The 26452-nt window shown below is 36.8% G+C and overlaps 1 protein-coding gene across 2 annotated transcripts in view; it reads left to right on the top strand.

The window, feature by feature from the left end:
- The window catches only part of IL1RAPL1 (interleukin 1 receptor accessory protein like 1), a 1364983-nt gene that overhangs the window by 1288464 nt on the left and 50067 nt on the right, over positions 1-26452 (top strand). For both annotated transcript variants that reach the window (XM_078065379.1, XM_078065380.1), the window contains 2 exons: positions 23569-23701; positions 26019-26164. In XM_078065379.1, the coding sequence (XP_077921505.1) occupies positions 23569-23701; positions 26019-26164 (279 nt within the window). The remainder of the gene's footprint in view (positions 1-23568; positions 23702-26018; positions 26165-26452) is intronic.

Genomic DNA, 26452 nt, shown 5'->3' with positions numbered 1-26452 from the left:
TCACATCTCTTCTCTGGCTCTTCAAAAAGAGCACATATTGCTATATGATATAACCTTATTTATTGTCATGAAAAGCTCTAAGTGGAAGGGTTTCATTCATACTGTACCAAAACCCTGTTTTGGGAGTAAGATGTTGATGGAAAGAAAGATGTTGATGGGAGCTAGTTTAAAAATAAGCACAGATTTGGGGTGCCTGGGTGGCTCAGTCGGTTAAATGTCTGCCTTCGACTTAGGTCATGATCCCAGGGTCCTGGGATTGAGCCACGGGTCGGGCTCCCTGCTCAGCAGAGAGCCTGCTTCTCCCTCCCCCTCTGTCTGACGCTCTGCCTACTTGTGCTCTATCTCTCTGTCAAATAAATAAATAAAATATTTTTTAAAATAAAAATAGGCACAGATTCAACAGAGCTGATCTAAAATTTTCACTTGTGTTGAGGAAACCCACATAGTCCCTAACTATGGATGAGGAAGGTGTCTCTTCCAATACTGACATTTTGTTAATAATATGTTTCCAACGAGTATCACTAATCAATAGTATATACAATGATATTTTTCTCAGCATATTTAGAGTCACAGAGCTGATCTTGACTGATAGAGAGCTGTTTCTCCAAGAGCCCTCTGTGACTGTTGACTGCTGGAGAAAAGAGATAGTAGAGGAAGATAGTGCATGATCTGTGGTGCTACCTTGAAGTAGAATATATGGTGACATTTTAATGCTATAATTTATTTTTTCTAAATTATAAAAGCAATATTTTCACATTGTATACATTTAGGAAAATAAAGACAGATATAAAGAAGACAAGAAAGAAATAACCAAGGGGCACCTGGGTGGCTCAGTTGGTTGGGCGGCTGCCTTCAGCTCAGGTCATGATCCCTGCGTTGTCCTGGGATCAAGCCCTGCATCGGGTTCCCTGCTCAACAGGGAGTCTGCTTCTCCCTCCCTCTGCTGTTGTGCTCTCACTTTTTCTCTCTCTCTCTCTCTCCCTCTCAAATAAAAAAATAAAAGCTTAAAAGAAAGAAAGAAATAATTAAGATGTGTCAAAAAGTGCTTTAAAACTTTATCCATGGAATCTTAAGAGTCTCTTTGCTATTTCAAATGAGAAAGCCAAGAAGCATAAATTTGACTAAACAGTGGTAGAAAAAAGTACTAATTAAGTAATGTTTCAGAATCGCAATTTTCTGCTCATAAGAACTGGTTATGTTTAATAACTTTATTAATTTTGTCTTAATTTTTGTTATCACAGTCTTTTTACTATATGTTGCACATGGTCATGGTAAATTAAAGTATTGGATCAATTAACTTAATCAGATCAATGAGTATTTTCATTAATCTGAGATAGTGTTTGATTCAGAATGCACATCCAGTCAGCAAAACTTGCCATTAAGTTTTCAATGCAGGGTATTCCAACAGCCAGCACCAAGGAGTTAAAATGCTATGAAACATCATCCAGATATGAACAAATGGCTTTAGTCTTTCCTTTATCTTGGACTTTGTGAAAATCGCCAAAGTTTTACCTCTTTCAATATTTTATCTGTGTCAATTAGATACACTAAAGAGCATTGCCCACAAGATTCAAGTGTTAAGGGAAAAAGCAAGCTTATTAATATAATGACAGAACGTCAGTAATGTAAATTACTCTGTAAATATGTTAGAGAAAGTATTCATCTTTATGAAATGATATAATTGGTCATTTTTCTATAGACAAGAAGACTCAGTTGTTTTATCTATAACTTTCCACACAGAGAGTTGCTAATATTAGAACATAAATTTAAAAATCACTCCATAATAGTGATGGGCACAAAAACAGACTTCAGAAAATCATATACTTCTTTAGATAAGAAAGCTGTAAAGGTATTCTCAAGTGATAACCTTTATTAGATTCTGACAAGTCTCAGATGCTACTTTACAATCCCTTTTATTAAAGACATCTTAAGGGTTATAAACCTTCTAGATCAGTGTCTCATAAGCCTTGCATAAGGCACTTGTGATTAAAAACCACGTGAAAAACCTCCCAATAGCTCACAAAAGAGTAACCAGGCTGTCTATCATTGGGTTGTGTGTGCAAGTTGTAAAAAGATACCGGTTTAGTATAAAGGCCAAGAGTAAAAATAACACCATGAGGGAGGATGAAATTATAGAAAGTGAGATTGGGAACCCCAAAAGAATGGAAAAAATTAAGAAGAATGTCACAGCTTCTCAAGATATTGCAGGTTTAGAGTCAATAAAAATACTTTTAAACATGGGGGGGAGATGTCTCTTGAACGTGAGGTTCTATGATCGGGAAAGAGGGATGAAAGTTCGAATAGCAGGGTTACTTTCAAGTGACTTTAAAGATGCCAATAGTAGAATGGATTGCAAAGGAAGATACAAGATTCTAAAGAGAAATAACTTATCTTTCTCAAGAATGAAAATAACTGAAAGAAGTAGCTTTGATCATAGTCTAGAAATGAAAATAACAGTGCATTTTTTTAAGTATTGAAAATATCTATGAATGCAGTCGACTTCTGCAACTTCCTGATCACCTCAGCACAGAAAATTCCCTCCCCTTCTCAGGTTCAGTTGTTTAAACTGTTTCTGTGGCGTCTCAAACTGCTACCATTTCTCCTTTTGTGGAATGTGGACCTAAAAAGCAAGCCTCATAGTGTATCTTAGGCTTAGAAGCTTTCCGAAGCATTTCGCTAAGCCACTATGGAGGGGAGACAAGCAGACTGTATGAAAACACCAGCAGTTACACTGAATACTTTTAATATAATGCTGACTAACAAAACGCCTTCTAGGCAGGAATGAAGAAAACACAAAACAGTGAGTTCACTGAATGTTCATTCGCATTTTAAATAATAAACATCCTGCATGAGCTATCATTATGTCCTACATGAACCGTGTTTTACAAGCTTATGAAGCTTCCTAAAGAATATTTCATTAACCTTGAAAGCCACATAAACCTAAAAATTATGGTTTATATTTTTAAAACATAAGAAAAGAAGGCTTTGTGCATATCTAAATTACACCCTTTTAAGACCTTGAGTGTTAGAGGGGCGCCTGAGTGGCTCAGTCGGTTAAGCGTCTAACTCTTGATTTCGGCTCAGGTCATGATCTTAGGGTCATGAGATCAAGCCCTATGTCGGGCTTTATTTATTAATAAATAAATAAATCTTTTTAAAAAAGACCTTGAGTGTTAGGATACTTGGAGGGAGGTGTCTCATTAAAACTCACAGATATAGCAAAATGCAATTTGAATTGGAACTTTCACAGTCTACATAAGAAACCGCAAAACAACCCCCCTTTTTTAAGATTTATTTATTTATCTGAGAGAGAGAGATCACACACAAGCGGGGGGTGGGGGGAAGAGCAGAGGAAGAGGGAGAGACTCTCAAGCAGACTCCCCACTAAGCACAGAGCCTGATGCAGCCTATAGGAAAGGGAAAAATTAAGTCCAGGGCATGAGGCTTCATCATAAAGGAGACAACCAGAAAATTGCACACATTACTTCTTCCTGCATCTCATTAGCCCAGTCTCAGTCATGTGGCCATACCTACCTGCAAGGCAGGAGTGGAAATGTCATCTATAGCTGGGTAGCCGTGGGGGTTATATTACTAAAAGGAAGAGGGATAACAGACACTGGGAGGCACTTAGTGATCTCTGCCTTAATAGATATCAGCCAGGGTTTTGAGAAAACAGATTAAGCACATAAAAAAAAAAAAAAAAAAAAAAGGAAACCAAGGCAGTGTCAGGACATGGTCTGTTCAAGAGGACGACAGCAACCTATATGTAACAGTGACATTTGAATAAGCTGCTGGGGACATTTCAATATCCTTCACCACCACCACTAACATCCCTTTCTTTCCTCCTCCTCTCATTTTTTTCCCTCTCAGTCCTTCTTTCGTATTCCTAATCTACAGCCCCCTGTTTCCTTTTTTCTTATGTCAACTGCTTGTGATACTGAGGTCTAAAGAATTTGCCGATCACTGACCACAGATAAATTCTTTCTCTCTGTTTGTTAATGGCTGATTGAAGTATATGTGGAGACTGGAAATGGAATACTTTGCTTTAAAAATGTGAGACTCTAGGGGCACCTAGGTGGCTCAGATGGTTAAGCATCTGCCTTCGGCTCGGGTCATGATCCCAGGGTCCTGGGAACGAGCCCCACATAGGGCTCCTGGCTCGGCGGGAAGCCTGCTTCTCCCTCTCCCTCTACCTCTCCCCCTGCCCATGCTCTCTCTCTCTCTGTATCTCTGTGTCTCAAATGAATAAATAAAAAATCTTAAGAAAAAAATAAATAAATAAAAATGTGAGACTCTAGAAGGATGGGAAAGTACCACAAGAGTTAAAAGAAGCATTGAAGGATTTAGTATGGCGACTGTGTAGTTAATGGAGCAAAAGTAAAAGAGTTGTCTAATCAAGATGCAGTCCCAAGAATATGAGATTGATAAAGGGCTCTGCAATAAAAACCTAAAAATGTCTGCATTATGAAAAAAAAGAAAGTCTACTTTGTGAATGACTCAAAACAATTTTAGAAATGCACAAAATCATGAGTAGTTCTGATGTCTTTGTCAGAAAGCAAACCACAAGTCACTTCTCATATCCACTCTTCCACTGATGGGCAAAAATGACCCTACTTCCTTGTACGCTTAAAATTGGCTAAGATGGTAAATTTTACATTATGTATAATTTAACTCAATTTTTGGACTATCCAAAAAATGGCCCTACTTCCTCTCTTTTATCATCACCAGGAGTTTCTGAATAATCTTTTTGAGCATATCCATTTCCTGGCAGTTGAACATTTTCCACTGAGCATTCATCAGCATCCTCCTTCTTTTATCTAATACTTACCTTCTCAACGCTCAGTTGCAACATCACACTTCCCAGGGGTGAGGTCATCAGAGGGCACCAGAGGTTAACTGACGCTTAATGAATTCCTATCTTCAGCCTGGTGTCCCCCGATTGTTCTAGATGCCATAAACGTTTGTATTGCGCAGATAGAAGACAGCCATCAGGAGCTACAGTTTGAGTCCTTACAATCATCTTTGAACTATCAAAACATGATGCAGTAATAATATTTCCATTTGTACACCCTTTCCTTTCAAATGCATTAGATTTTCCTCTCCATTCTGGAGGGGTTTTGCCACTGTCCCACTTCATCTTATTAGTTTAGGAAATATCCTCATCTATTTATCTGAATCCCTGTATGGAGCCCTCAGATTCCTGAAAGTCGTAATTTGGTCTACCTGGATGCATGAACTACAAGTCATCACTTATAGAGGAGTTTAAGTCCCACAATAATAGTTAGACTAGTAATAGTAATAATTGGTAACAATTTGTGAGCACTCACTTACATGTGTACTATGGATATATATTAATTAATTTCAAACTGTTTGTGGTTACTTAGATCCTCTTGTAATCTCTTGCCAGCCAAATAAGTTGTTTTGTTCTTAAAAGCTACAGAAATATGTTGTAAGACAGTATAAAAAAATGTTCATAAAGAAACCTGACACTACAGCTGAAATATGGTTAGTAAATTTAAAAGTGTATGACTTGTTTTTCTGTGATTTTGTTCTCTTGAAATTTGAGCAGACATTGTTACATCTTACAGGAATAACATTCTCAACTACAGTCTTGTTACAATCTACCCCTTGCATTTCTTTCCTTTCTTTTGGAATCCTAAGAGAAATCTCTGATTTCCAAAGAAGTCTTTGTGGCAACTGTTCTATACCATAGGTCCTGATACTTATTTGGGTAAAATGTCTTGAGGAGGTTCCAAAGGAACTTTCTTTGTGTGTGTGTGTGTGTGTGTGTGTGTGTGTGTGTAAGTGGCAGTAACAGGCAGGGGAAGAGTCTTCATTTCTAAATACAGCTTTCTGGAAGAGGAGCCATTCAGTGTAACCAATGGCAAAAGATAAATATGATCTGTAAACTGCTTTGCTTTTATCTTAAATGGAGAATCTGGCAAAACATTTATCTTTACCATGACCATGCAATAATTTTAATATGCATGATTACTGTTGCAAATGAAATTAAAATTCCCCTACCATTCAACATCTTATTTAAGAACAAAATGCTCATGAGAGGAGGGTTCAAGATGGGGGCATAGGAAGATCCTGAACTCAGCTTCTTCCATGGGTACCACAAATTTACAGCTACGTATGAAATAATTTCCTCCAAAAAAAAGTGAAAACTATATGAACATATCTTCCACAACAAAGGATAAAGGGCAGCATCAAAACAGATAAGAAGAGCAAAGACAGGTTTCACAAAACAAGCACTACGCACAGCAGTCTACAATCAGAAGAGATCTCCAAAATATGGAACATTTTCCCTGAGAAGCAAGGGGTCTGTGCTCTACATCAGGCACCCTAACTTCTAGATCCTGCACAAGAGAGACGAGCCCCCAAAACACATGGCTTTGCAAACCAGTGGGGATTACATTGAGGAAAATCTTAGAACTTTAGGGAGTGGGAAATCTGCTCTTAAAGGGCTCACACACAGACTCACCTGCCATGAGACCCAGGCAAAAACACCAGCTTGAAAAGTACCTAGACCATATGTGAAGAAGACCCACTTACTAATCTTAAAGTATCTGCCAGAAAGAAAACAGAGACACTGGCAAGTGTCCTTTTGGATCACTGGGCATCGTTTTTGTGATCTCATTCTAACTTGTTAATGCCGGTGCTAGCAAGTGTCATATTGGAACTCTCCCCACTGACTTGTTAGCACCAAAGTTCATGCCCCACTGAGGGCCCAGCCCACCCCTGAATCACAGTCATGTGTTACAGCTGGGCTGGGCAAGAGTCCCTTTCACCCTTGCACCACAGCCACGGCTTCACCACAGCAGGTGGGCACATGCAGCTCACATAGGGGACACCCCTTGAGCACCTGGCTATGGTGGCCAGTGAGGATACCACTTCTGAGCCATGGGACATCTCCTACATAAGACCACTCCTTCAAGACTGGGAGAGGTAGCTGATTTGCATAATACATAGAAATAAACACAGAGACACAGGCAAAATGAGGAGACAGAGGAATATATTCCAAATAAAAGATCAAGAAAAAAAATCAGAGAAAAAGACCTAAATGAAACAGAGATAAGCAACCTACCTGATAAAGAGTTCAAAGTAATGGTCATAAAAATGCTCACCAAATTGAGGAGAGTGGATGAACACAGTCAGAACTTCAACAGGGATAGAAAATATAATAAAGTACCAAATAGAAGTTACAGAACTGAAGAATGCAATAACTGAATTGAAAAATACACTAGCGGGGTTCGACATAGTCTGGTTGAAGCAGAAGAATGGATCATCAAAGCTGGAAGACAAAACAGTGGAATTCACTCAGGCAGAGCAGGAAGAACAAAAAAGAATTTTAAAAAGTGAAGATAGCTTAAAGGGACCATTGGAGCAATATCATGCAAAATATTACTCACATTTTGGTGTCCCTGAAAGAGAAAAGAGAGAGAAAGGGCCAGAAAACTTCTTTGAGGAAATAATGGCTGAAAATTTCCCTCATCTGGGGAAGGACAGAGACATCCATGTGCAGGAAGCCCAAAGAGTTCCCAAAAAATGTGAACCCAAAGAAAGCCACACCAAGACACAGTATAATTAAAATGCTGAAATTAAAGAGAGAATTTTAAAAGTGGCAAGAGAACAAATTGTTATGTACAAAGGAAATCCCAGAAGGCTATCAGTGGATTTTTCAGCAGAAACTTTGCAGGCCAGAAAAAAGTGGCATGAAATATTTCAAGTGCTGAAAGAAAAAAACTTTCAACCAAGAATTCTCTACCCAGCAAGGTTATTATTCAGAATTGAAGGGGAGATTAAGAGTTTTCCAGATAGAGGCAACTGGATGGCCGTTAAGAATCGGTTAACTGTCTGACTCTTCATTTCAGCTCAGGTCATGATCTCAGGGTCATGAGATGGAGCCCCATGCCAGGCTCCCTGCTCAGTGCAGAGTCTGCTTGAGATTCTCTCTCTCCTCTCCCTCTGTCCCTACTCTCACTCTCGCTCTCTCTATAAATAAATAAATAAATAAATAAATAAAACCTTAAAAAAAATAAAAGAGTTTTCCAGATAAACAAAATCTGAAGGACTTCATCACCACTAAACTGGCCTTACAAGAAATGTTAAAGGGACTTTTTTAAGCTGAAAAGAAGTGGCACTAATTAAGAACAAGAAGAAATACAAATGTAAAACCCTCACTGGAAAAGGTACATATATAGTACAGATAGTGGGTCAATGACTTATGAAACAAGTATGAGGATTAAAAGGCAAAAACAGCAAAAGAAACTGAAACTACAATAATTTGTTCAGGGATTCATAAAATAAAAATATGCAAAAGGTGGGGTGTTAAAAATGTAAAGTTTTGGAATGTATTCAGTTTTTAAGTTCCTATCAACATAAAACTGACCATTATATATATATATATATATATATATATAGGATGTTACATGCAAATGTCACAGTAACCACAAAGTAAAAACTTACAGTAAAAACTCAAAATGAGAAAGGAATTGAAATGTAACACTAAAGAAAGCTATCACACCACAAGGGTGAGAGAGAAGGGGAGAAGAAAGGAACAGAGAGGAACTATAAAAACAGCCAGAAAACAATTAACCAAATGGCAATAAGTACGTACCTATCCGTAATTACTTTAAATGTAAATGGACTGAATTCTCCAATCAAAAGACATGGAGGGGCTAAATGGATTTAAAAAACAAGACCCATCCCTATGCTGCCAACATGAGACTCACTTCAGAAGGACACACATGGACTGAAAGGGAAGAGATGGAAAAAGATATTTCATACAAATGGAAACAATAGAAAAGTGCTATAGATACACTCATATCAGACAAAATAGACTTTAAAACAAAAATTAATAAAAAGCAAGGAAGGTCATTACTAATGATAAAGAAGGTCAATCTAACAAGAGAATATAACCTTTATAAATATATGTGCACCCAACATAGGAGCACCAAAATATTTAAAGCAAATGTTAATGTACCTAATGGGAGATACAGCAATACAATAAAAGGAGGGGACTTTAACACCCCACTTGCATCATATCGTTGGATAGATCATCTAGACAGAAAATCAATGAGGAGGGGCGCCTGGGTGGCTCAGTCATTGGGCGTCGACCCCAGGGTCCTGGGATCGAGCCCCACATCAGGCTCCCTGCTCTGCAGGAAGCCTCCTTCTCCCTCTCCCACTCCCCCTGCTTGTGTTCTCTCTCTCGCTGTGTCTCTCTCTGTCAAATGAATAAATAAAGTCTTTTAAAAAAAAAGAAAATCAATGAGGGAACACTGGCTTTAAAGGACACATTAGATCAGATGGACTTAATAGATACAGCATTCCATCCAAATACAGCAGAATATGCATTCTTCTCAAGTGCGCATGGAACATTCTCCAGTGTAGATCACATGTTAGGCCACAAAAAAAGTCTCAGTAAATTTAAGAAGATTGAATGTCCACCTATGGATGAATGGATAAAGGGGTTATTATATATAATAAATATATATACACCCATATATATAATAAAATACTAAACAGCTATAAAGATGAATGAAATCTTGCCATTTTCAAGAACATGGATGAACCTTGAGAGTATTATGCTAGGTGAGTTAAGTCAGATGGACAAAGGCAAATACTGTATCATTTCACTCATATGTGAAATCTAAAAAAGCAAAACAAATGAACAAAGAAAATAATACACAAATTTATAGAGACAGAGAACAAATTGGTGGTCATCAGAGGGGAAGGAGGTTGGGGATGGGCTTAATGGATAAAGGGAATTCATTGCACAGTGATGGATGGTAACTCGACTTTTGGTGGTGATCACTTTGTAGTGTATACAGATGTCCAGTGGTCTTGTGCCTCCTATTGAAATAGGGAAGGATTCTGATTGGTGGCATTTGGGTCACATACCAACAGCTATAGCCAACCACTGGCTACACTAATGTCAGTCACTATAACCAAGAGGATAGGGTACTATGATTGCCTGAGGCTTAGAAAAGCAGTTCTCTCAGATGAGGAGGGTGGAATTTTGTTTACCAGAAAAAGGGACATTGGGCTAGCAAAAACAAACAAAAACCCACACAGATCACAACTTGATGTATATAAAATATAAAAGAATATCTGGTTATGTTCTATGCACCTCCCAGAAAATTTGAGAAATCCATTGGCTAAATCTCTTATTCCTGTCCACAGAATTTTCTGTCAATATGGGAGACTGTAAACAGTTCACTCTCAACTAAGTCCGGATATATTAATTTCCCTGGAATCAAGAGGTGTTCATGATTAAATGAGAAAATAAATGGTGTTTGACAGATGGCAAAGAAAAAAAAACAAAATGCTCACCATTTCCTAATTCTGAGTAAGATCTCTGGATATTGATGCTTTTTAATTAGAGAAGAAATTTTCTTTTAATTAAAAAGGAGAGTTTATTATTTTTCAATGTTAGAGAGTGTCCTCTAGTGGAGAGTCTCTGCTCTCAGCAGTATTAGAAATGGCCAAATGATACCTAATTAGAAGGTTACCCTGAATAACAAGTGTCCCTGCTGCCTATTGGAATCCACTGGTTGAAGGGAAAATGTATTATTTTTCCTCTAAGTCCCCTTCACACTGGCCTGCTTGAAAGCCTACCCTATGACAAGCATTGTTCTCATTTTAGATAGCAAATGATTTTTTATGAACAATTTTCGAATGCTTCCTTCTGAACCTGGTAAGATTGAGCTCATAGTGCACCTTTTTACCAAAAAGGCAACAGAAGCATTTAGTGCATTTTACTGTAGCTTTTACGGATATCAACTTGAGACAGCAAGAATACCATTATCTTCAGGATTCCAGCCCTGGCTGACTGATACATTTGATGTGTGTGGCTCCCTAGGCCATAGCTTAAATTTTTCTGTTATTATTTGAAGGAAAACAAAGAAACAAAATTGAGAGGAAAATTAAATTAATGTGTCTCTCTCTTCTCTGTAACTTGGGAAATTCTGATGATAATTTCCTGTATTTCTGGATAAGTGTAGTAAATAGTATTAGCGCTATCCCTTGGGTATCAGAGATGAGACTGAAGGTGTTTTTTTCAATATCTAAATGGAAGAGGAAAAGGAAGAGCTGTGGTGCTTGACCCTCTGAATCACATGCTAGGAATAGATTATCAGAAATTTCATGTTACAGCAAATTAGAGACCAAAAGACAGAAAAGATGGAGTTTCTATTGATAATAAGTGAAATACTCTGAACTTAGAGTAAAGATAAATTTACATTGCTAATTCTTATATTGGAAAAAAGGATAAGGAGAATGTTCATAAAATCCTTCAGTAATCAAACAAATGTCAAAGATATATAATAGGTATATATATATATATATATATATATATATATATATATATATATCATGTGTCATTATTTTAATGGCAGTGATAAGCAATGTATTGTATTCCTGTTGACAGATAACTTTCAGAAATACATATAATCATGACTTTCATACATGTTAGAGAAATTCTGTTCATATTATATGAAGAAGACGCCAGGCAGATGTTACGACCAGTTCAAAGGTAAAGTCAGAACAACAGATATATGCAGAATAAAGGAATGTTGAGATGAATTCCAAGTAGAGAAAAAAATTGATTTTTCCCTGGCTTGGGGGTGGGAAGGAGAGCAGAGGGAAAATGAAGTCAAATCATATCAGTTACCAACAATTTACAGAGTCAAAAAACAGTTCAAAGGCAGTAAAGAAACAGTCAACAAAACAAAGAGGCAACCCACAGAAAGGGAGAAGATATTTGCAGATGAAACTACAGATAAAGGGCTGGTATCCAAGATCTATAAAGAACTTCTCAAACTCAACACCCAAAACACAAATAATCAAGTCAAAAAATGGGCAGAAGGTATGAAAAGACACTTCTCTGAAGAAGACATACAAATGGCTAACAGACACATGAAAAAATGTTCATCATCATTAGCCATCAGGGAAATTCAAATCAAAACCACATTGAGATACCACGTTACACCAGTTAGAATGGCAAAAATGGACAGGGAAAGAACAAATGTTGGAGAGGTTATGGAGAAACGGGAACCCTCTTACACTGTTGGTGGGAATGCAAGTTGGTACAGCCACTTTGGAAAACAGTGTGGAGGTTCCTCGAAAATTTAAAAACAGAGCTACCCTATGACCCAGCAATTGCACTCCTGGGTATTTACCCCAAAGACACAGAGGTAGTGAGAAAAAGGGCCATATGCACCCCAATGTTCATAGCAGCAATGTCTGCAATAGCCAAACTGTGGGAAGAGCCGAGATGCCCTTCAACAGATGAATGGATAAAGAAGATGTGGTCCATATATACAATGGAATATTACTCAGCCATCAGAAAGGATGAATACCCAACTTTTACATCAGCATGGATGGGACTGGAGGAGATTATGCTAAGTGAAATAAGTCAAGCAGAGAAAGTCAATTATCGTATGGTTTCACTTATTTGTGGAACATAAGGAATAGCATGGAGGACATTAGGAGAAAGAAGGGAAAAATGAAGGGAGAGAAATCAGAGGGAGAGATGAACCATGAGAGACTATGGACTCTGAGAAACAAACAGGGTTTTAGAGGGGAGGGGTGTGGGGGGTTGGGTTAGCCCGGTGATGGGTATTAAGGAGGGCACGTATTGCATGGAGCACTGGGTGTTATACGAAAACAATGGATCGTGGACCACTACATCAAAAACTAATGATGTATGGTGACTAACATAACGTAATAAAATTTAAAAAAAAAAACAAAGGCAGTAAAGAGCTGGAATCTGATAACTCAGAAAGGTGTGCAGTTAATAAATGAGTAGTTTTCCACTGAAACACAGTTTTTTTCCTACATTCCTCAGGAAAGAGAATGTATTTCTGTACCTTGGATCCAGTCATCAGTGACCCAGTTGTACTTCCTACTTCTTGTCTACACCAGCTACCTCTCTACCCACCACTGTCATTATTATGAACCTACCTATCCTCTTCCCTAGCCTCCCTGTCCTTTCTTCCTGCTTGAGGGCCCTGCCTAAATGTTTTTCAATCTTGTTGCTTTCCTGAGCCCCAGTTCCACTTAACAAAGTCCAAGGTAAAAAGAAATTTTTCCAGACAGTTAACTGTAACCACTTGGAAGACAATCACCTGGGAGTGCTTGTTAAAAATGAAAATCCCTATAACCCTCCACAGTTGTGGAGTCAAAATCTGGTGCGGGGGGCAGGTGGGGGGGGTAAGATTTTTGGCAATAAGTTTGAAACTCACTGGCTTAACTAAAGTAAGAAAAAAATGTAAAATCTGGAGCCATATTTGTCTAAGCGAAATGATACTGTAGAAGATCTGGGAGTATAACATAAAACTTGGTATGAAACTTAGTGGAAATTTACAAAAATAGATAAGGTTAATGTTTTCCAGGCTGATCCATGTGGTTGCAAATGACAGGATCTCCTTTCTTAAGGCTGAATAAATTCCATATAATAACCTTTCCTCTAGTTTCCATCAAAATCTGGCTTTCTGGTTTCAGGTTGAGTATCTGGAATAGTAATCTATTAATGACCTTTGTAGGTACTGTTAAAGGTTCTATATTATTTTTTGTTTTTAATTGAAAACATACTCAGTCACACGTTAGATAGCAAACACAATAAAGAAAAATTTATAATCATTCTCTGTTTTCTTAATTTTCTATTATTTTCTATTCTGAAATTTTACTAATTATATATTCAAATAGGTCAAGCTCGAACTTGCTTGTAATTTCTAGACTGATTCTAAGAAATTATTTTTCCTCCACAGATTTATAAAATAATAAATTTTCTCCTTTTTATTTGTTTTACGGTAATATTTAACTATTTAATAAACCCCAATTTTTTGTTGTATCATGAAATTAATTTTTGTTTCCAGATCATAATTTAATTCTGATAACTCATTGCCCGTCATTAAGTCTGGTACCATTTCTGAGCATTACAATTCATTCCAAAGAGCTATGTGTCTGCCAGAAGGACAAAATCTTGTTACTTTTATTGTTGTTTTAAAGTACATTTTGCAATAAACCAGGGAGTACAGATATCTCTTCCAGATAGTGATTTTATTTCCTTTGGGAATATACCCAGAAGAGGGATTGCTGGATTATAATTCTGTTTTTGATTTTTTAAGGAGAATCCATACTGTTCTTCCATAAAGGCTGTACCAATTTACATTCCCACCAACAGTGTAAAAGGGTTCCCTTTTCTCCCCATCCTTGTCAACATTTGTTATCTTTTATATATGTCAACATTTGTTATCATATATGACCATCCTAAAAGCTGTGGGGTAATATCTCATTGTGGTTTTGATTTGCATTTCCCTGATGATTAGTGATGTTGAGTACCTTTTCATGTACCTATTAACCATTCACAATAGCCAAGATGTGGAAACAACCTAAGTGCCCATTGATGGATGAATGGATTAAGTAATTGTGAGAGTATATATATATGAGGTAGAATTTATTCAGCCTTAAAAAAGGAGATCCTGGCATTTGCAACCACATGGATCAACCTGGAAAACATTATGCTAAGTGAAATAAACTAGATACAGAAAGAAGAAAACTGCATTATCTCACTGATATGTGGAATCTAAAAAAGCCATGTACAGAAAAGGAAAGAGCAGAACAGTGGTTACCAGGGGTGGGGAGGTGGTCAAAGGATACAAAGTTACCGTTATTTAAGATGAACAAGTCTAGAGATCTAATGTACAGTATGATGACTATAGTTAAAAATACTATACTGAATGCTGGACGTTTCCTAGGAAAGTAGATTCCAGGTGCTCTCGCCACAAAAAAATAGAAAAGTAACTGTGAGGAGATGATATGTTAATTAGCCAGACTATAGTAATCATTTCACTATATGTGTGTATATGTGTGTATATATATCATGTTATACATGTTATACACCTTAAATGTATCCAATTTTTATTTTTAAAAGAATATACAAAAATCAATACATTTTGCTCTTTGTTTGGACCATCCACATGCTGTACCCTGCTACTATCTTTATGCTTTCTTTTAAGGATTGTTATTGACAATGGCTATCTACTTAAATTTATAAATGAATATAGAATCATTTTGTTGAATTCTACAACTTATTAGATTTTTATTAGCAGTAACATTAAATCTAACACGGACTTTAAAAATACTCAGTTTTTCCAACCAAGAATTTGCAAATTTTATGTATATATATATTTCATAAAACTTTAATCTGACTTGATATGATTTTGTGGTTCGTTTATTCACAACCATTTCTTATTGTAATTTATTTGTTTATTGCTCATGTAAATCAGATTTTTATTATTTTCTATTTCATTACTATGGAAATTATGTATGATATTCATTTTTAGATATCATAGACCATAGCTAAGCATAGGGTTTTCTTCTTAAGGCTGACAAAAGCATTATAAAAATCAATGACTCCTAGAGAATAAGATAAAAGAAAAAATAATTTAAAATCACATTAACTAGCTAAAATAAAAGTACATTAATTTCCTACAAATCATCTACTTAAAAAAAACTCAAATTTGTCAGACTTCCAAATTTATCCTGTAACGAAAACTTTTTTCTCCTGTATTGCTTTCTTCAATTGTTTATTGCCACAGGGTCCCAATATGCTGAATTAGATCATCCTACAAATCCTACAATTTCATATTAGGCAGACTGTGTCTCATTTTAAAATTTCATAAGCTTTTAATGATTTTAGAATTAATGCTCTTTAAACCTGCATTCTCTATTGTTTTTATTTTGCATATTCTGGCTCTTGAGTTTCTTCTTAAGTGTATTTTTTTCTTCTGGATATAAAGTTCTGTCCAAATTTATCGAGAGGATGGATAGCCCCCTCACTAAACATTACCACATGCACTCCATTTGTTCTATAGGGATGATGAGTCATATTTTTGACATGATATTGACATATTTTTTATATGATTCTGTTTAAAATAACTCAGACTGCATCTAGAATAACTCAAGGTGTATAGATGTTTACATTTTGTAATACAAATACAAAAGTCTGTTATATCAAAAGGCCAAATTTTAAAACTTTGCTGGTGAGAGATATTTCTTATATTTGGACATTTGAAAGAAAGAACTCTTCCAAGAAAGTGAAAATATAAGTCCTTCTGAGGGGCGCCTGGGTGGCTCAGTCGTTGGGCGTCTGCCTTCGGCTCAGGTCATGATCCCGGAGTCCTGGGATCAAGCCCCGCATCGGGCTCCCTGCTCCGCGGGAAGCCTCCTTCTCCCTCTCCGACTCCCCCTGCTTGTGTTTCCTCCCTCACTGTGTCTCTCTCTGTCAAATAAATAAATAAAACCTTTAGAAAAAAAAAGTCCTTCTGAATTGGTTAAGTATGCAATTATAATATCTTCAAGTAATACTTTTATCATCCTTTTAAAGCATCTTACTATTGTTTCATGTCTTATTACTTTGGCAAAACTACAAAGAAATTATCGTATAAAAATGATGCCGATAGGTGTCCTTGTATTGAATTTAAAGGAGATGATCCTGTGGGTCCCGTTTATATTAACCTCTTGTTTAAAATTTGTCTACTTTCAAACATTTGGAAATAACTCTTCTTAGTTTTACTTAAAGACTGTAAGCCTTTGATAATTTCTTCTGATTGTATAAATTCTCAGCTAAAACGATAAACCCATCAGAGGATCTACAACACAACAGTGGGGAAATAAGCATTTTAGGTATGATGGTGACAATTACATTCTGTGGTCTAATAAAAGCCCTTTTATTCTGATATTGTTTTTATAATTTTGAACAGCTTTGGTTATTAATAAAATAATGATATGTAATAAGAAACTTTTCATATAATAAACTTTTGTTTAATATGAATGGTAAGAACCATAAAGACACAATACTTCACACTCGCTAGAAAGGCTGTAATCAAAAAGACAGATAACAAGTTTTGGTGAGCATGTGGGAAAATTGAAACCCTCATACATTGCTGGTGAGAATGTACAATGGTATAGCCACTTTGGAAATCCAGGTTGGCAATTCCTCAAAGATTTAAACGTAGAATTATCTTATGACCCAGCAATTCCACTTTTAGATAGAAATTCTACTTCTAGATTCCACTCAAGAGAAATGATACCATTTACGTTCACACAAAAATTTGTACAGGAGTGTTCAAAGCATCTTTATTCATTACAGCCAAAGAGAACTCAAGTGTCCATCAACTGATGAATGGATAAACAAAATATAGTATATCCATACAATGGAATATTATTTAGCCACAAAGAAGAATGAAGTATTGATATATGCTGTAACATGGATGAACCTTGAAAACATTAAGCTAAGCAAAAGAAGCCAGACACAAAAGGCTACATACTGTGTGATTCCATTTAGACAAGATGTCCAAAATAGGCAAGTCCGTAGAGAAGTAGATTAGTGGTTGTCAAAGGCTGGGGACGATTGGGGTGAAATGACTAGTGACTAATTGATTCAGGATTTCTTTTTGGAGTGATGAAAGTATCCTAGAGTTGATTGTGCTGCTGGTTCTGTAAATATACTAAAAACCATTTACATGGATAAATTGATTATGTGAATTATATCTCAATATAGCTATTAAAATATGCATGCAGTTTCTTTGAGAGAATAGTTTAAGATTTTATTTATTTATTTACTTACTTGAGAGAGAGAGAGCAAGCAGATAGGGAAAGAATCTTGAGCAGACTACTGAGAGTGGAGCCCAGTGTGGGGCTCAATCTCACGACCCTGAGATCATGACCCTGAGATCATGACCTGAGCCAAAACCAAGAGTCGGATGCTTAACCAGCTGAGCCACCCAGGCACCCCTCTGAGAACAGTTTTAAAGGGAGTGGTGTGCTGATAAACGTTTAACAATTGGTTCTCCAAGTATAATTCTGACATCTAAGTGGTTTTGATACTTTAATTTACATTGGCAAATAAGAGTGAGACATTGGAGACATATGTCAGAACTTTATTCATCAATGATGTAAGCAACTGTTTTTGCTGAATCAGATTATAGATTTTGGATATTAGAGGAATTTTTGTGTTTGTGTTTTTACCAATCTAACAGCTGTAGACATGACACTTGGAAGTTTAATCTACATTATTAACATTTTCTACATGTTGTCTTAAGTATAGACAGATAACAAAACAATAAATCATAGGTTGATTTGTAGCATTTGGCAACTTATGGGGTAAAAACTCCCATCATGGCTGATAGCAAGCTGCCAGCATAATCTCACTAAATGTGCAGCTGGGAAAAGATGTGCAGTGGCAAACTGTTACATAGTATTTCTGCCATACAGATACTATAGATGAATAATGTAGGAAAAATAATTAGGAATTTTTGAGTTTTGAATGTCTAATACCTTTGTTTTTAATACAGTATAAGTAGGGGGCACCTTTGTTTTTAATACAGTATAATTAGGGGGCACCTGGGTGGCACAGTCAGTTAAGCATCTGCGTCAGCTCAGGTCATGATCTCAGTGTCCTGGGATCAAGCCAAGTCAGGTCCCTGCTCAGCAGGGAGTCTGTTCCTCCCCCTGATCACGCTCTCTCTCTCTCTCTCTCTCAAATAAATAAAATCTTTTTTAAAAATACAGTATAGTTCATTGTAAGTTTCTACAATTTGCTTTTTAATAATGACTGTGTTTAACAACCTGCTTACAGACTTTCTGAAAACTGCAGTAATTGACTCCTATAAGCTGATATGAACCGGCTCCAGCCTACAAGTGAAATAACATCTGAATGAGGCTCTGCATTTGCAATGTTGAAGGCTAGTTTACAAGACAGACTTGGCCTGTTGAGATAGGCTGTAGACATGTAACCTTTAATTAATGAAGCTTTGAAAAAAAGGAACCAAGGGAAAATGCAAGTACAAGAGATAATAAGCAGGTTATTAATTTGAAAGTATTTATTGAGTTCCTAACACATTCAAGCCACTGTAATGGGTCCTAGTAATATACAAAGGTAAATACACATATAATTTCTGCCTCTGGGGAATAAATACTCTAGTTGCTGGGTTAGGCATGCAAACAAACCATATATTGTAAGGAATATATTATGATAAAATACAGATATGTCCGAGGGCTGTGGGAGGAGAAAAGACAGAATGACTATTTCTTTAGAAAAGCCAAGTCATTCTTTTGGAAGAAATGGAAATGAGGAAAATTTAAAGCAAAGAATATAACGTTAAAAAGCATGAGAATGTGAAATGAATCATGGATGGACTGCTCCTAGAACTCAGATGCTAAAAACCTATTATGTAACTGACATGTCCTGCTTCATCAGCCCAAGGTATAAACACAGTCATATCATTTTGAATTTTTAATTCCTATTTCCTAACTGCCTAATTCCCTAAATAAAATCTCCCCATTCTGTTTTCCTAATTTTCTTATCTGCCCTTATTAATTTCCATCTGCCCTTATTGGGTGGAAGCGCATCCTCTCTACCCAGGTCCCACCCTGCCCCAGGAATTTCCATCACCTCTCAGTTCTTCTTTGACCTGACAGGAAGGGATGATAGTTCTTTATTCCTGCTTTCAAACACAGGTAATACACACTTGGGGTCCAAAGTCACAGTTCCCTGACACTCATGTGATTAGCCAGTACTTACTGGGTAGACACAGCTTTCCTCCCCAACACTTAGGCACTTGGGTAGTCTCAGGTGTGAGCCAGACTTTACCTGGCACTTCTCTCAGGACTGACTCCACTGGGTTTCTGCTGTCCTTTCCTGCTGGCATGCCTGTGCTTAAGAAGGGGCATGGTCTCCTTTTGTGCAGCCACACAAGTAGGTATAATTGAGAGAAACCACTCAAAAATCTCTTCACAGAACAGAGCTCTGCTCAAGTTGACTTTCTATCCTGATTACATTGAGAGGCAGCTGACAACTCCCCAACCTAACCCTCTCTCTGTCTCTCACTCTCTGTCTCTCTCTCTCCATCTCTCTCACTCTTCCCCCTACACACATACTGATGCATGTAAATTATAAAAGTAAAAAATATGTTTTCCACCTTATCAGGCTTTCTATTTAATCTCCGCCTTGAAAGGTTTCCTATCATGTTGATAAAGAGCATAGTGATCTATAGTCACTGCTATCACCTTTTAAGAAATTATGTGGAAATAATCCAAGCTTCGCAGTGACTATTCCTTATGTGATCCCAAAGTATTGTCACTAACTCCCACCTAAAAACTAAAACTTGATCTCTTAAAAGACAGATTATGTGAATTATTGAGATATAAAAATTTAAAACTCTGTAATGTGTGTTCACTCTGTTGGTATGTGATGTTAATCATCACACCAGCTAGTATTTTGAGATTTACTGTTGAATACATGACTACCTTGACACTGCAACAGGTAGTTCAGTTGCATAAAAGCTGGCCCTCTTATAAAAAGGTAAAAGCAAAGAATATTAGATTTAAAATTGTTTTGTAACATTGGGTTGACACTTCCCATAGAAATCCACAGTTAATTTCCAGTCAACAAGATTGGCATTCAGTTTATCTGTTTTGTAATGCAAATAGTCTCCCAGGAAGGGGGAGATTACATATTAAAATATTTAGAAAATATTTATATACAAAAAATAATAATAAAGGAACCTACTTAGAGCTCAATTTTGCCTCGTAAAAGCTTGTAGACATTTTCTGGATTTTGCATATCTTGTCACTAATGATGACTATTGTATATAGGACCAAAATCCATGAGGAATCACTTACTTGGAGAACATGCAGACATAAACAGAGATAAAAGGAGAAAGCTATATCATGCCATCTTAGAAATATTAGATGAGCAAGAATTTATGAATTGTTTTTACGCAATGGGTATAGTTAAGATAATGATGTTAATTTTATCCAATAAAATGTTCTTATTGTAGAACTTGGAGAATAGAATTTATTTTTTTAAGTTTTTATTTGAATTCCAGTTAGTTAACATACAGTGTTATATTAGTATCAGGTGTACAATATAGTGATTCAGCACCCCCATACATCACCTGGTGCTCATCACAAGTGCCCTCCTTAATCCTCATCACCTGTTTCACCCATCCCCCCACTCCCTCCCCTCTGGTAACCATCAGTTTGTTCTCTAGAGCTAAGAGTCTGTTTCTTGGTTTACCACTCTCTTTTTTTCCCCCATGATTGTTTGTTTCCTTTCTTAAATTCCACATATGAGTGAAATCATATGGTATTTGTGTTTCTCTGACTGACTTATTTTGCTTAGCATAATACTCTAACTCCATCCATGTGATTGCAAATGGCAAGATGTCATTCTTTTATAGCTGAGTAATACTCTTTTATATATATATATATATATATATATATATATATATATATATATACGCTACATATTCTTTATCCATTCATCAGTCAGTGGCAACACTGGGGTGCATGTATCCCTTCGAGTTAGTATTTTGTATTCTTTGGGTAAACACCTAGTGGTGCAATTGCTGGTATTTCTATTTTTAACTTTGTGAGGAACCTCCAGACTGTTTTCCACAGTGGCTGCATCAGTTTGCATTCCCAACGACAGTGCAAGACGGTTCCCCTTTCTCCACATCCATGCCAATAACTCTTGTTTCTTGTGTTGTTAATTTTAGCCGTTCTGACAGGTGTGAGGGGATATCTCATTGCAGTTTTGATTTGTATTTCCCTGATGATGAGTGATGTTGAGCATCTTTTCATGTGTCTGTTGGCCATCTGGATGTCTTCTTTGAAAAAATGTCTCTTCATGTCTTCTGCCCATTTTTTAATTGGATTATTTGTTTTGGGGTACTGAGTTTTGTAAGTTCTTTATATATTTTGGATATAACCCTTTATCAGATATGTCACTGCAAGTAGGTATACTCATGTAATCACTCATAAGCACAATTTCAGGAGATACTCACTATTAACTCATAGCTTAGCTCTGAGGTTTCCAGTCTTTAGGACGCTCCTTCTTTGCACCTTAAGGTCATTTAGTTGTCGGGTCCTTTAGAATCTTCTCAAGAATTTATGAAATTGAGAAAATCTGCTTGCTTCAGATGCCAACAAAGGTGTCACTGGGGCTCAGTTTTCAGCCCCTCTTAAAGTACCTGAGGGGAAGGAAAAATTCTTCCTCTACCACTCAAAGTCTTCCTGCAGGACTAGGAATTGGCATGAGACAGATTTACAGGAGAAAAAACCCGAAGTTTTATTATGCACTCATGGAGGCCCAATAATGAAATTGATTCCTAAAGAAATGACCAAGGCAGGCAGTTTTTAGGCTTTTTAGACAAAGACGCAATAAATCTGTGAGAAATTGACAGGACAAAGAAAACTTAATTCTGAGAGCTTCAGTTAGGAATTCTAAACAGATTTGGGCTGCAGTCAAACATTGGTAATAAGTAAACAAGGGTTGTTTTTACAGCCTTCTCAGCTCTAAATTCTCTGTCTCTGATGATAAGGGTGTCTTCTTTACTTTCTGGTACAGGGAGGGTACCTTTGACATGGGAGATTCATTTTGTGCTTTCACGGAGACAGAGGAGGGTCTGAATCTCCTTCTTGTATGGGCTGTCTTTTAAGTAATTTTTATTTAAAATAATCAGTATGCCAAAGTTGCCCATCTTGGGGCAGCTTGCCCTTGGCACGCTACATACCCTAAGAGTTTCCTTGCCCCAGTCCAAGCTGGAGTAGGCCCTTACGGCTCCCCATCTCATCGTCCATTTTCTAACTCCACTTGGAGGCACCAGGATCTTAAAACTAGATTGTACTGGAGTATTTCAGTTCTCTAATGCTGGCTAAGGCTTGGGGAAACCAGGTGTTTGCAAAATGGCCTAACTGTCCAGAAATAAACCTTACTTTCGCAGGCATTAAATTAACTTCTGCCTTTTAGTCAGGGACTCCACTTACCTTATTAAGTAATTGACCAATCTGTCTTCATCATTACAGTGGTCTCTCCTGAGGAGGCTGTTGAAAGAAACTAATCTCCACAGTAGCATCATTGATTTTACATCTAATAAAAATCCCAAATATTTATTCTCATGAGTTCTTCATTTGTTTTTTTAAAATGTGCGTTTCTACCTGAGCATATGTTGGTTTCCTTAATTAGAACATTATTCCATATACAGTGAAAATGTTTTAATAACATTTTTAGGGGCTCCTGGATTTACAGTTCCTTCTCTTTCCCATCCAAAGATTTTGTTTCCTTTCAATTTCCCACATTCAGGACTGAGAAACATCTTCTACCTGCCCTGTGAAATCTTGTAATTACTAACATCATATACCCTCTGATATCATACTTTGAGAAGGGCACATCACCTCTGTGGTATCATTCCCAGTAATTCATAACCTAAATCTAATCGCGTAAACACATGGGGCAAGCATAACTGGAAGAACCTTCTCTAAAATAGCTGACCAGTCTTCTTCAAAATCTTATAAGTAACTCCTATTTCATTAAACAAGCTGTCAAAAGCACAGTCTATAAATTTGACAGAGATTAAAAATAGCTGAAAAAACATTTTAGGTAAATGTTTTATTAAATCAATGAAGTGATTAAAATGTTACCTGCCAGTTTGCCTAAAAGAAGAGTGTACAAGTAGTTTTATAACACATTTCCATCACTTCTCTCTGTAGGCGACTCAGCTAATCTAACCTGCAGAGCTTTCTTTGGGTACAGTGGAGATGTCAGTCCTTTAATTTACTGGATGAAAGGAGAGAAGTTTATTGAAGATCTGGATGAAAATCGAGTTTGGGAAAGTGACATTAGGTAAAATAATTTTTTTTCTTTTAACTTGTACAGTCAAGTTAACATTTGCTGTGTTAGTGAATGGAAAGTAAGCTAAAGGAAAATAAAGGTTTTTTTCTTGTTTTTTGGGGGGGTTACTATTATAATAAAGATATCTCAACATTGAATCGCCGAGAAGCAAAACACTGTTAAGAGACTGACTATGGAATTGCAAAACATGAATGCCATTTGCAAAGAATTTAAGGGAAATAGAAAGGAGTTTTTCACTAAGGAATAAACTGAGTATGAGACAGACCAAAATACCATCAAATGTGGAAAATGTGATATTGTGCCTTTTGTTTATAAGAGCTCTTTTTTAGAAAATTGTCAAGAGGGGCGCCTGGGTGGCTCAGTCGTTAGGCGTCTGCCTTTGGCTCGGGTCATGAGCCCAGGGTCCTGGGATCGAGCCCCACATCAGGCTCTCTGCTCAGCGGGAAGCCTGCTTCTCCCTCTCCCACTCCCCCTGCTTGTGTTCCCTCTCTCGCTGTTTCTCTCTCTGTCACAAATAAATAAAATCTTTAAAAAAAAAAAAAAAAGAAAGAAAATTGTCAAGAAGAAATATTAGCAAGGTACTAGGATTCAACCAAACACAATCTCTGTCTTTTCCATTTATATGTTTTTACATGTTTGAGCCATCAAGTAGACTATAAAGCACTTGATAGGAATGATAAAGATACACAAAATGTTTTCATTGTCTTTTTTAGTCCTACTTTAGGGTCTAAATATTAATATTGTGGGAATGATAAAGAATAACCATTAAAAAATACCGTCTGTTTTGAGGGCATAATGTTTAAACCTCTTTTAAAAAAAAAAACTTATTCATTTACTTTTAAGTACTGAGGTATTCAATTATAACTGAACTTATGCTTGGACAGAGATACTCATCTTTAATCATAGTATAAGTAAGCAAGCATGTAAATAATAATTAAGTTGTAATTGAATCAAAATGCTGATCACGTGTAAACATTCTCCTATCTAAAGGTCACATCTTCTGGGTATATATGAGCATTTAAGCTAAAGTTCCTCTTCCTAAATGTGAGGACTTTTAAAACCTGATCAAAGGTACAAGTGAAAAAGTTTTGCAATAGCAAATAAAAACATATAAAACTGTCATATAAGGTTATTTCTATTGGGATCTTCTTCCTGGCAACAAATACACAAGAATATTGCACTCCAGTTGGGTTCGGAAATGCCCAGATGGACAATTCTCCAATATGTACTAAAACGTTCCTGTACCATTTTTCATATTTATAACTTCACTATTATCTTTTTTTAAAAAAAAAAAAGATTGTATTTATTTATTTGACAGAGAGAGACACAGTGAGAGAGGAAACACAAGCAGGGGGAGTCGGAGAGGGAGAAGCAGGCTTCCCATGGAGCAGGGAGCCCGATGCGGGGCTCCATCCCAGGACCCCGAAGGCAGACGCTTAACAACTGAGCCACCCAGGCGCCCTCACTGTTATCTTTTAACCATATACTTTAAGATGTTAAAGTTAAAAGAGGACAATAAACTTCCTAACTTTTCCCCTCTTTTTGTGGGTGCTGAAGAAAGGGTCTAGAAAGGTGTATTTCTTTAATTCTACATTAGGAAGTATTGTGCAGACATGAGTTACCAAACAGATGGAAGGGTGGAGGTGGGAAGCAGGGAAAGAGAGACTCACTTCGAGGTTTTCCATTTGCTCTAAAAGATTACGAAAACCTTTGACAGTGAGGTTAGTGTTTACCATTCATTTTAATGTCAGAATTAAACACTTCATCAAAACATTTAGTCTACGGGTTTATAATTTCATATTTCTTTTAAAATAGGCACTTGATTTGTATCATTTAAAAAAAATGGGCTGGAGCTTTCAACTGAAATGTCAAAATTGCTCCGAAATTTTCTATTTTTCCTTAAAAAAAAAAAAACAGAACAAAAAACTAACCTGATCTATATAATTAGTCTCCCAGCTTAAGACATTAGAATTTCTTCTCTCTCACCTTTACTATATCATATTCCTTAAAGGGAAAGCAGTTTGTAAACTTTTCTTCAAGGTCTTTCTCATCTCTTTATTATGACAGTGTGATTGTCCTGCTAAGAGAGATAATTAACTGCAACTTCATTAGCATCTCCAAAAACAAGCTTCCTCATTAGAAATGAAGAGAAAAAGGACATGATATAATTTAATTATAGCCAAATTTGAAGCACAGATGCTGTAGGTATTTTCACCTCAGATTCAGATTCATCTAATTTCTTTTTTTCTTTTTCATGTCTGTGTGTGTTTGTGTGGGGTTTTTTGTTTCGTTTTGCTTTATATTTTAGAATTCTCAAGGAGCATCTCGGGGAACAGGAAGTTTCCATCTCATTAATTGTGGACTCTGTAGAGGAAGGTGACTTGGGAAATTACTCCTGTTACGTTGAAAATGGAAATGGACGTCGGCATGCCAGCGTTCTCCTTCACAAACGGGGTGAGTGTCACCTTCTAAGGTTGAGTAGTCCTGAACCTGTAATGGGAGGGAAAGAATTGGGAACCAAAAAAATGTTGTGTTTTTCTACATCAGTTTACCCTAAATAAAATAAGCACAATAGCGTTAGGGCCATCACGGTGGATGCGTGACTAGCTCAGGCTCTAGAGTAAAATATGGATCCCTTGTTGGGCTTTCCCCCAAATCTTGGGGGTGGCATCTCACTTCCCTAAGCTTCAGTTTCCCGATACTAGCCAATGGGGGAACAATGGTGGTAACTCTTCAGTGTGT

Source organism: Halichoerus grypus, chromosome X (genome assembly GCF_964656455.1).
Source record: "Halichoerus grypus chromosome X, mHalGry1.hap1.1, whole genome shotgun sequence".
Taxonomy (NCBI): Eukaryota; Metazoa; Chordata; class Mammalia; order Carnivora; family Phocidae; genus Halichoerus; species Halichoerus grypus.
This window is presented reverse-complemented; position numbering and strand designations above follow the sequence as displayed.